At 42.3% G+C, this 12,881-nt stretch overlaps 1 protein-coding gene across 1 annotated transcript in view; it reads left to right on the top strand.

Moving 5' to 3' along the window:
- ATP6V1B1 (ATPase H+ transporting V1 subunit B1) overlaps positions 1 to 9,060 on the top strand; it is a 177,121-nt gene extending 168,061 nt beyond the window's left edge. Inside the window, 1 exon segment of the mRNA XM_030192550.1 lies at positions 8,721 to 9,060. Coding sequence (XP_030048410.1) covers positions 8,721 to 8,887 — 167 coding nt within the window. The 3' untranslated portion in view covers positions 8,888 to 9,060.
- Positions 9,061 to 12,881: the final 3,821 nt, after the last annotated feature.

The raw sequence follows: 12,881 nt of genomic DNA on the forward strand, positions 1-12,881 counted from the left end.
GCAGCACCAAGCTGCCAGCCCTGATCAGTTTGGTAATTGAACAGCTATAGCCAGCTAATGCCAACTTGTGTTATGCCATAGCCTGCTGGATCACTAGTTCAAGCTTTCTTTGTCTGCCCCTTGTTGGCTCCTTATTAAGCTGTTCCTATCACTGTTCTGTATATCTGTTCAATGCTAATTTCTATGAGTTATTCCAGACATCTAGCATTCTCTCAGAAGTATTTTCTCATGTTACCTCTAAATTGTTCTCTCTCCAGCTTTATATCATGATCTCCTGCTCTTGACATTATTTTCCAATGGAAAATGTCCCATTCCTGTGATTTATTGAAGCCTGTCAAATATTTTCATGCTTCAGACATATTCCTTCTTTCCTTTCATTCTTCCAGTTAGTATTTTTGAGGTTCTTCCCTTTCACCCATTTCTTTCCACATCCCTTTAATTTATTTCACCCCTTCCAGGATGTCTGTTACAGAATTTTGTGTCATCTGCAAACAAGCAGATTTTTACCACAAGTCTCTATGCTATGAGGTCAATAAAATATGCATTGTTAGTGCTTATGACAGATAATTGGAAATTAATGAACCAGAATATCCTGACTACCTGTATTTAATCAGTGCTTGGATTTAGGTTCATGGAGCCCTTCCTTCAGTCCATGGCTAAAGCAAGTCTTTCACATTCTCTGTCTCTAGTGTGAGGTCCCTTTTACAACTCAGTTCCTGTTCCTACAGTAAACCACTGCTGACTCATTATAGTACTTGAAATAGTTACTGGTGGTATTCAGTACATTTGGGGAAGAAAGTAAAACTTAAGACAGCATTTATTTTTAGTACATTTTGTTAGTCAAAAACGTGGAATTTTGCTGACAGCTACTATAACCAGTGATAAATCAAATAATAAAAAGGCAAATACATTTATTTACTTTTGATGGAGGGTGCAGCCCCTTTAGCAATGGGGCAGTGAGACACATCAGCATCAGGCAGGCTGCAGAAGAGAGGCCAACAGAGAGAGTTGCAACCAGTGGTAGATTACAATTCAGGTGGCAAGTGAGAGGAGAAACTGAGAGAGAACAGAGCAAGGCATCTACAGTGGGAGCCATATGGTTGTAATCTGGGACTGATGGGATGAGGTCAGCAGTAGTTTATAAGGTAATAAGGCCTATTGTTTTAGCCACAAAGTGCATCAGACCTAGAACTGAAACTGCAGTAGTAGCAGTAAAGTGTCCAGGGCCTGCGCATATGGCTGGTGAGTCTTAAATGGGGTCACATAACAGTGAGGTGTCACCTTCCTGGGTCTAGGACCATTCTGTGATTAGTGCTACAGAAAGTTTAGCTATTTGGGGAGTCTGTTGGTCAGGCAGTCCTCCTAGGATGTGATAGGTGTCATCAACAGGAATCCCAGGGTGATTATATTATTCGCTCTATGAACTTCATAGATGTCATCCTACTTGTAGGTTTGTGATTAGGGTGGTAATTTGATAATTGTAAGACTGTATAAATAGTTTTCCTGTGTAGATATTGACACATTTTCAAAATGAAAGTATGCATGTATTTGCAATTTGAAAATTACACCAGGGAGTTTGTGTCCATATATTTACATCTGGTCTTTGGCATGCACAAACTTCCTGGGGTAATTTGTGTGCATACATATATATTTTATAAAGACAACACTTCTCTAACCCTGGCCCTGGGAATGTTGTCAGTCAGTCCAGGTAAACATATATGCCCACAGGCTATATGTGTATATGAGGAGGGCAGTGTTTTCAAAGTCTATTTTGTATATAGGGGACATCTCACAAGCCTTGAAGGTCCTATGTAAAAGAACAAAAAGTAGGTTGCTGCTACTGTAAAAACAAGGAGGAAAATCAAAGACAGCACCAGTATGCAATACAGATAAAAAGATCCTGGTGGATTTGGGAAGACAGTGCTCAGGGCCTAAACTGGAATGAAGGAAAAGACAAAAAGGTGAGAGGCAATGTGGGTATCCTATATAATAAAACTCACCCTCAACGTTCTGAGGACACTGACGTCACTGTCAGTTCCTCAGGGCACTTCCTTCCAGTTCAAAGGGTTCATGGTGGTGAAGCCACTGAAATCACTGTGTTGGGGCCCCGCCCTTGCGTCAAACGTGATGACGTCGAGGGCGGAGCAATGGCATCAGTGGCTTCACAACCAAAGACTCAGCACATTGAAGGTGGCATTGGCGTGCGTTGATGAGGTCCGCAACAATGGCGGTCAGTGCCTTCACAACGCCGAAGGGGTGAGCAGGGAGGGGGGGTTCCGGAGGAAAACCTTGCTAGCGTCTGTTTCATTTGCGCCTGAAACGGGCATGTTTTACTAGTATTTGAATAAAACATCTTATAGTGGAATTAGAAAAGGTTCAAAGAAGAGCAACCAAAATAATAGAGGGTAGAACTCCTTTCCTATGAGGAAAAGCTGAAAAGGTTAGGGCTGTCATCTTGGAAAAGAAATGACTGAGGGGGGGATAAGATTAGTCTACAAAATTCTGAGTAGTGTAAAATGGCTAAAAGTGAATCAGTTTTTCCACTCATTCAAACAGTACAAAGACCAGGGGATACTCAATGAAATTACATGGAGATACTTTTAAAACAAATAGGAGGACATATTTTTTCACTCAAAGAATAGTCAAGCTCTGAAACTCATTGCCGGAGAATGTGGTAACAGCGGTTAACATATCTTGGGTTTGGACAAGTTCCTGGAGGAAAAATCAATAGTCTGTTATTGAGATGGACTTGGGGGAAGCCACTGCTTGCCCTGGGATTGGTAGCATGGAATGTTGCTACTAATTGGGTTTCTGCCAGGTACTTGTGACCTGGCTTGGCCACTGTTGGAAACAGTATACTGGGCTAGATGGACCATTGGTCTGACCCAGTATGGCTATTCTTATGTTCTTATTGGTGGTCCCCGCATATAGTAGTCACAGTTCAAAAACAAAAAAACAATTCATAAGGGTAAAACAATGAAAATGAGTTGCTCAAAGCAACAGATATGACGTTTCAGAGTCCTTACACTGGTATAATTCTCCACTTCTTATCATCCTATTGGAGTCCAAAGCTGCGTATCTCACTCCTCCCAGGTCTGTTCTGTAGCATGGCTGACAAAACCCTACAATTACAAGGTATAATAGTAGATCAAGAACAGAAGAACATAAGAATAGCCATTCTGGGTCCAACCAATGGTCCATCTAGCCCAGTATCCTGAATTTCGACGCAGATCTCTAGGCACACTATATAGAATCCAGCAGTCTATCCCTAAAAAGGATTCAGAGCGGGTAACCCCTTTTTGGCTCGTATAGCCTCTCCTGCTCCCTGGACTCTTCCATAGAATGAATGAAAATGCCACTCAGCCCCTGTGTGCCGGCCTGTTTATTCCTCCCTTCAGAATCAGAAAGACTGGCAGGCTGGTCTGTCTTCTGTGGCTCTGCAATAGGAACAGGTCATCATAGGAGCAGGGACTCCAGAACCTCTCTCTTGGTATACTTCACAGGTACATTAAGGTGCCCTTGGTACGTGTGTGTCAGATATGGTGAGTTCCTGTGCCGAGCAGTGTGCTGCCAGGTGTGAAAAGACACGGACCCGGGTTCTGCTTGGGGGCCGAGCAACCCCAAAGTTCACCTCTGGTGACCGCTGTTCTCCGAGGGTTGAGCCCCTAGGTGCGGGCAGCCGACAGGACTTATACTGAGAGGCCAGGAAAGGGGCGTCCAGAGAGACCAGCCAGAGGAGAGCAGAAGGAAGAAGTTCAGGAGCGGGTCACAACAGAGTGACAGGCAGTAGGCTAAAGAGTGTCTTGGGTCCAGGCAGGTACATAGGCGGGTAACTGACCAGGGAGTCACCAGGTCCAGGCAAGATATTCAGACAGGCAGTAGACAGGAGAATAACCAGATCCAGGCAGGATATTCAGGCAGGCAGCAGACAGGAGAGTAACCAGGTCCAGGCAGGATATTTAGGCAGGCAGCAGACAGGAGAGGAACCAGGTCCAGGCAGGATATTCAGGCAGGCAGCAGACAAGAGAGTAGCCAGGTCCAGGCAGAATATTCAGGCAGGCAGCAGACAAGAGAGTAACCAGGTCCAGGCAGGATATTCAGGCAGGCAGCAGACAAGAGAGCAACCAGGTGCAAGCAGGATCTTACAGACAAGCAGCAAACAGAAGAGTAATCCAGGTACAAGCAGGGTCTTTACAGGCAGGTGGCAAACAGAAGAGTAATCCAGGTACAAGCAGGGTCTTTACAGGCAGGCAGCAAACAGAAGAGTACGCTGAAGAGAAATGCTTACCCAAGTAGAAGCCGAAGCAATGAGACAGAGGGAAAGCGTCCCAGAAATAGCAGGCTTTCTGACGTAGACAGGAACCAGCTGAAGAAGAGAGTTTCCATAGGTCAGGTAGGCAGAGAGACAGTCAACATAGGTACGTGGTAGCAAGGCAATTAAAGAGCCTGGAAGCCAGGCAGAGAGAGCAGATCCAGGTGCATGAGAGCAAGGCAATCAAGGAGCCTGCAGCCAGAGAAGAAATACACAGACAGTAGTTTATGCCTCCACCAAGTTTTGCACTTTAGAAAGTACAGTTGGAAAACAATATCCTTATGCAAAGCTTTTTTGAGGGGGTACTTGGGAGTACTGAGTACCGGCACCTTTTATATTGTCTGCTACAATTGACACATGGTTCCCAAGTTTTAATGAGAGTTCAGGCTCTATACTGGTTGTCTATTCTGCCTTGTCATAGATTTTGTGACTGGTTGTAGGGGGCCTGACTCTTGTGGGGTGGGTCCCTCAGTGATCACCCCACCCCTGAAGGGTGGCCTGGCATTTGAGTACCAGTACCTTTTTCGCTGGAAAAAATGCACTGTCCTTATGGGTTTTGTTTTGGGGGTTTTTTTTGGCAATTGCTCCCTCTAAGGAAGAACCTGTGAGAAAAGGGAAACAGGGTTGAATATAAATGCAAAAGAGAAGAGTTAATACCCTAAAAATTGACATTTATACTTACTTGTCTCTGCACTGGAAAACTTGTGGGGAAAATATAACAGGAGAGTGGAAAAAGTTATATTCCATAGATTAAATAAGATTGAAAGAAGTATTATGGTAATTACCTGCTGAAGGGATGCCAGAAATAAATTAGCCTGCAATGTGAAAGAAAACAATGTTTACAAGTTTGTTATATTTTGTGAAAATATCTTACCCTTAATGTACTGGAAACTTACCTTTGTGAATGAAGCAAAGATCTCTTTCAGCTGAATCCAACACAGCAGGTCTTCTGCAAAATAAAAGTTCATTGTTGTATTTTAATTTGTGCTTTAGTGCTTGTTGTTAAGTTGTGATGTACATATGTGTTGAGAATTTTGAAAGCTGATTTCTTTCATGTTAAAAAAACCCACACCTTTTATCACTATAAATTGTCTCTTTCAAATTTACACTCATATGGCTACAAATTTGCCTCTGAAAATGTCACAACACAACAAAAGTGCAAGTGCAATCAATAATCTGTAAAGAGTCACCGTATAAATTTAAAATGGGAGGAAAAGACTTCAGAATCCCAGCTTGGATGCTCATTATTTTTATGCATCTCAAATTCTGGGCAGCTTCCTCATAAGTCAGAAGTGGAGGAGTAACCTAGTGGTTAGTGCAGTGGACTTTGATCCTGGGGAACTGAGTTCAATTCCCACTGCAGCTCCTTGTGACTCTGGGCAAGTCACTTAACCCTCCATTGCCTCTGGTACAAAATAAGTACCTGAATATATGTAAACCACTTTAAATGTAGTTGCAAAAACCTCAGAAAGGCAGTATATACTACTACTACTACTTGACATTTCTAAAGCGCTACTAGGGTTACGCAGCGCTGTACAATTTAACATAGAAGGACAGTCCCTGCTCAAAGGAGCTTACAATCTAAAGGACAAATGTACAGTCAGTCAAATAGGGGCAGTCTAGATTTCCTGAAAGGTATAAAGGTTAGGTGCCGAAAGCAACATTGAAGAGGTGGGCTTTGAGCAAGGATTTGAAGATGGGTAGGGAGGGGGCTTGGCGTAAGGGCTCAGGAAGTTTATTCCAAGCATAGGGTGAGACGAGGCAGAATGAGCGGAGCTTGGAGTTGGCGGTGTTGGAGAAGGGCAGTATATCAAGTCCCATTTCCCTTTCCCCAAATTCCTATCACAAATTTATTGTATTTTCAAATTTCTTAATAATTGATTTTCAAAAAGTTTTTATTTCAAATGTCCTTTTCTTAGTCCACGTCATTTAAATAGAAGATATTTGATCACAAAACACAAACTATCTGGTAATTAGTTCGCTCAACAAAGTGCTGCCATTTTGCTATAGCTTCTTCAAGAGCAGCACCAATTAAACTTTAGTCCATATGCCCTACAAAAACATTATATGAAACTCATAACTGTACCTTTAAAATGGTTCAATTATTAGCGTTCTTTAAGCAAAATGATAAAACAGCATTATAAGAACATAGCAAGTTCGTACCTGTGCTTCACATCTCCATTCATTCCATCAACGTTGTAAAAACGTCAAAATGGCGCCTGCTGTTTAAACAGGATGCCGTCAGAAAGAAGGGACCAATCAGTTGGTAAACTTTGAAGTCCTGTTAGTTGATAGGATAAACGTGCTCCTTACATCTAGAAACTTGGAAGCATAATTTGCTTCCTTTCATCTTGCTTAAAACTACAGGAAGACCTTCCAGTTGATACTGACAGTCAACTCTTTTGGAGTCAAAGAATGCAATCTAGAGATCCATTGTTGTTCTAGTTGTAGTAATTTTTTGAAAATTTGCCCAATCTCAATGAGGGGAAATCTATACACATTGTTCTATAACTATTGGGGGTGAGGGGAAGGGAGAGGAAAATAAGACATGCAGGGCCATATTCTATGTATGGCGCCTAAAAAATCTGTGCAGTAAAAATTTTTACCTAAGCATATTCTATAAACAGAGCCTAGATTTATACACAGTTTATAGAATACACTTAGCTGATATCCCAGCATCTAAAACTATGTGTGTCTATTTACACCAATGAAAACGTGGTGTAAATCCTTGCCTGCAGATTGACACACACTGGGCCATATAACTATGCATGTAAATTTGGGAACACCCACGAAATGTTCCTTTTCCATGCCCATAACCACGCCCCCTTTGAACTCTGCACATTAAAATTTAGGCGCAGTTCATTACAGAATACACTTAGAGAGTTGTGCATGTAAATTCTAATTATTGCCAATTAGTACTCATTATTGCTTGTTAAGTACTGTTATAAACACTGATTAGTTTGTTAAGCCAATTAAGTTACAGAATATGCCTAGATTTTGGCGCAGATCTCTAGGCGCGATATATAGAATCTGGTAGGTAAGGGGCAATTCTATAGCAAGGAACCCATATTTCCATGCCACTTGAGCACATAAGTATACAGAATATTGTCTCTTTCATGGGCAAGTGAACATTTACACCTGTAAGTGGTAGTAAAACACATATAGTCATAGTTTCTTCATTCCATTATTTTTTCTATCTATCTATCTATCTATCTATCTATCTATCTATCTATCTATCTATCTATCTATCTTTATTTATTTTCAGCACTGATATACCACAAGTGATCCCTGAGGGGACTATGTGGTTTACAATTTCTATTATAGGTACTTTGCATTGTCCCTAATGGGCTCACAATCTAAGTTGCATATTGTACCTGGTCCAATGGAGGTCGAAGTGACTTGCCCAAGGTCACATGGAGCTGCAGAGGGAATTGAACCCTGTTCCTCAGGATCTCAACTCACTGCTTACCGTCAAGCAGCAGTGGGAATCGAATTGAGTTCCCCAGGTCTGCAACCTGCAGCACTATTTATAAGTAATCATTGACTCTGAACTCTCCTTTAAAAACCAAGTTTCTCAGGTAGTTAAGAAATATGTTTTCTGGCTTCGTTGTCTCTATATTATTAGTACATTTCTTGACTTTACATCGTTGATTCATGCCTTTATTATTTCTTGGCTAGATTATCGTAATACTCCTTATGCCATTATTACAAATCATAACTACGTCGTCTACACACCTTGCAAAACTCAGCAATATGCCTCTTGTTCCAAGCTTTAAACAGTGATCATGTCATCCCCCCCTTGTTATACCCTTACACTGGCTTCCAATAAAGTTCTATATTTGGTTTAAGATACTTATTCTTACTCAGAAGCTGCTACATTCAGGTTGCCCTGCTTATTTAGCTTCACTTTTTATTCCCTATTCCCCCAATCCATACTCTCCATTCCCTAGATTCACAGCGTTTAGTTGTGTCCTCTCTTAAATTTGCTTATTAGGCATCAACTAAAGCACCTGCATTCTTTTTCCTGGCCCCGACTCTTTGGAATAATTTACCATCTGATATCACAGAAGAACTGTCTTTGAGTAAACTTACATCTTTCCTCAAATCTCATTTTTTTCAGCTTGCCTTTAATACATTGATGGCGTGATTGTTTGCTTTTTTGACTGCCACCACACGCTGAAATCTTCTGCCCAGTGTGTGGCAGCTTCCAAAAAGGCAAACAGGATACTAGGAATTATTAGGAGAGAGGTGCACTAAATCCACTACTAGCTCTGATTTACAAAATATTTATAATCCACCGATGTCCCTTATAATTACAGTCCTCCTTTCATGATGGTTCTGATCCCTATGTGTTTTGCTAGGTGTGTGTGTTAACACTATGCTTTTCATTCTTCCCTCTTGTACTTAGGATCCTATGACAACAGGACTATCTTTGAATCACTGGACATTGGGTGGCAGCTGTTGCGAATCTTCCCGAAGGAGCTCCTCAAGCGTATTCCCGAAAGCATGCTGGCAGAGTTCTACCCGCGTGAATCCAAGACCCAGGGAGAGGGGGCATCTGCTACACAATTTTAAATGCATTTTCAGTGTTCACAGAAAGAAAAGCCATCTAATAAAAAGAATGTTATTTGCACTAGGACCTAGTTCATATTTTCTCTCTCATATATTTTTATTTATTCAAAATACTAATTTTTCATTATAGTTGCCTTTTGCAATTATTTTGTCAAGAGATTCAGGCAGTTATTAAACAGAGCTTGTTCAGTATAACTTCCAGACTTTTTAGGTGTCATTATTTTTAATGATGCATCCTTTTATTTACTTGGAAATTATTTTAAGAAAGGAAATTTACTGACATCAGGGATCAAAAAATGTTGTGTGTATATATTTTTACTCATGTAAAATCAGATTGAAAATTGCTCCTCCTAATTTCTGGTGTAATGGGATGTAATATTCACCATGGCAGGAAGAGGGCACTGCAGGAAAAATGATAGAGGAATATAAGAAAGGAAAGAAGAGGACAAAAATCCCAGAGGGACTACTACTCTCAAGAGGCAAAGCATGGGAGCATAAGCAGGAAGAGTAGAGGCAGTACTAATGTCTACAATATAAAGGGCTGGAAGTGAAGGAGTAGGGAGGAGCCAGACCAGGAAGGAGGAAGAAAGCACCAGAAAGCATGAAAAAGTGATGCTCTTGAGTCAGAGGGTGGTGCAGCTAGGCTAGAAGTTATAAACCATATAGATGTAGTTCATTATTTTACTGTGTAACAATTTGGTTGGCTTAATTCAGCACCCAGGCTGTAGTTTGGAGAGCCCTGCTTTAGGAAGAGACATTCCAGGAGATAAGTAGGGATACAGCATCAATATTAAATGCTGTCTGCTTAACTTTATCTGTGGAAGCAAGCCTGTATAAATAGTTGCCCAATTTGTAGAAGTAACTTATTCATGTACGTTTAGGACTACAGGACTCAGCGCTCAGCAGCCTGTCTACTGTTAAATGGATAGTAATCTCTGGTTATGTTTAAAGTAGAGTCACAAAATTGCTGTTCTAACTTAGGTGGATAACTCAAGTTTAGATAATTCCATTGGAAATCTGCTTAAAGATAACCAGATACAAATTGCCCGTGGCCGCAGCCATCTGCAAGCACTTTTTGTACTGAACACAACATACATTGGGGCTCATGCAGAAAGTAGCCACGGGCTTAGCCTTGGGGTTACCATGGGTTGCAGCGATGCAGAGTGGAATTGTGTACGGGTCAGAAGCATAGCCTGGTTGTGATGCCAGGGGGAGTGGAGAGGCACACTTGCGTACTCTGTAGGTGCAACAGACTGCCTGGAAAATAGGTACCAGCGCCGTCCAAAGTTCGTTTGGGGGACTGATCACTCCCCCGGTGCCCCACCTAGCTACGCCTCTGGTATAGATATTAGCTCATGCAGGAAGACACAGTGCAGGTTGTATTAAAATGTGTGTTAACAAGCTAATTAATGTATTCCGTGCAATGGAGACAGTATGCCGCCCACTTTTGATGCGCACACAGCTCAGCGTGGAAAGTTTTAAGTGCTGGTTTTGTCTTGTTTTGCAAGCGGAAGGAACCCCATGAAAGTTTTTAATGTAGATGATAAGCAACTAGCGTGCACATGTCTGAGCAAAACCAAAAGTGTTGGCACACACTGACACCTATTCTTCTGTGCCTAAATATGAGCCGTTCAAAAATTTAAAGTTTAAACAATTTTTGAAAGGCTCTTATTTAGGTGCAGAAGAACAGGCACTGATGTGTGCGGACACCTTTTTGGTTTTGGTTCAGACATGTGCACAAAAAGCTGCACTTACCACAAAACCTTGTGCACACACACCCGGCATATTCTTCTCCCATTTGCCACAGGATTTCTATGCATAAAATTTATCTATAATTAATTTACTGCATTCTAAGGTATTACGGTTGCAGATGAAGCCACACAGTGCGCAGCTCTACTGCAAGCTTTCTTGCATTGACCCCATAGAGTTTAAAATATAATATACCCATAGTTTTTCTTCCCTTGACCAACATGCCCCTAAGAATGCCTTCTCTTAATCTGGAGAAAAGCTGGCAGTTTTCATGCAGCCAGTTTATGTATATAAAATGCTATTTGTTCATGCCTTTGAGAATGTGCCCTCTTCAATGTGAAGTGTCTGGTCAAATAGGTGCAATAGGTCTTTTTCTCATCCCAAGTCTTTCCACTGGCAGCTGCTGCAGCTCTGTTTCCTGAGCCCAGCCTTTATCAGCTACCACAGGGGGTCTTTTGCTAAAGCTTAGCTCCAGTTATCTGCATCAGGGCCATAGCAATAAAATGGGTCCTGCTGCAGATAACTCAAGCTAAGCTTTAGTAAAAGACCCTCACAATTCCCTCTCACTGGCCTGAACCCTGCTAGTCTTTCTTCTGTTGTTTGCTAGGCTTTGAATTTATAAGCCCAGGAAACCCTGGACTTAGTTTTTACAAGCTTGCCTTTTTCTGGTCTCCTTTTCTTGCTCAGTTTCCTTTGGTGTTGCTCCCCAACATGTTTTTTCCCTGCCTTTATCCATTTGTTTCTTTACATCATTCTCATTCACCTTCGTTCTCACTATGGGGCTCATTTTCGAAAGAGAAGGACGTCCATCTTTCGACATAAATCAGAAGATGGACGTCCTTCTCCCAGGGACGTCCAAATCGGTATAATCGAAACCCGATTTAGGACGTCTCCAACTGCACTCCGTCGCAAGGACGGCCAAAGTTCAAGGGGGCGCCACTAACCCCCTTCCACCCTCAAAAAACATCTTTAAAAATATTTCATGCCAGCCTGTATGCCAGCCTCAGATATCATACTCAGGTCCATGACAGCGCATGCAGGTCCCTGGAGCAGTTTTAGTGGGTACTGCATTGCACTTCAGACAGGCAGACCCAGGCCCATACCCTCCCCCTACCTGTTACATTTGTGGAGGAAAGAGCTCTCCAAAACCCACCACAACCCACTGTAACCATATATAAGTGCCCCCCTTCACCTGTAAGGGCTATGGTAGTGGCGTACAGTTGTGGGTAGTGGGGTTTGGGGGACTCAGCACACAAGATAAGGGAGCGATGTTCCTGGGAGCAATTTATGAAGTCCACTGCAGTGCCCCCTCGGGTGCCCGGTTGTTGTCCTGGCATGTCAGGGGGACCAGTGCACTAGAAATGCTGGCTCCTCCCACGACCAAATGGCTTGCATTATGCCATTTTTGACATAGACGTCTTTGGTTTCGAAAATCGCCGAAAGTCAGAAACGTTCATGTCTAGAGATGACCAAATCTAGGGACGTCCAAATTTAAGGATTTGGACATCCCTGACAGTATTTTCGAAACGAAAGATGGACATCCATCTTGTTTCGAAAATACGAGTTTCCCCGCCCCTGGATTTCACCATTTTGCAAGGACGTCCAAATCGCAACTTGGATGTCCCTTTTGAAAATGCCCCTCCACGTCTCCCATCCATTGGTACCCCAGCTTTTATTATTCCTTTCAGTTCTCCCCACATTTTTGAATTCCACTTTTCTACCCCTTTGCCTACTAATTCTTCACTCATTGCACTTTTGTAGCATACAGTTTGCTCTCTGACTTTCTCCAGGCCTTGAATTTCATGGAGCATCCCCTTTCCGTTTCTCACCACTTTTTCCAGTCCATCTCCCCACTTGTTTTCATTTCCCAGCCTACCTCCTCTTCCAGTCCATCTTCCTCTTTATAGCTGTGCCTTCTCGCTTATATCTGCTCTCATTTTCCTTCTCAAACCCACATCCCAGCTCCTATCACTGTCTTTAGGTAACTAGTAGGAAGCAGAAAAGGTAAAAAAGGGTAGCAGGTTGCAGCATGGACACTGACTGGCCAGCCAGCCAGCCAGCCAGCCAGCAATGCAAGGAAATAGCAAAAGCTCTGTTTCTCCCCCTCTATCTTCCTTTTCAAAGCCAGAACGCAGAAAATGGAGAGGAAATAGAGCTATGTGGTTGACAAAGAGGGGCATAATCAAACGTGAATGGCTATCTCCATGGGCGTCTATGTCCGAAAACGGGTATGTGAAGAGGCGGGACA

This window comes from Microcaecilia unicolor, chromosome 2 (assembly GCF_901765095.1).
Source record: "Microcaecilia unicolor chromosome 2, aMicUni1.1, whole genome shotgun sequence".
NCBI lineage: Eukaryota > Metazoa > Chordata > Amphibia > Gymnophiona > Siphonopidae > Microcaecilia > Microcaecilia unicolor.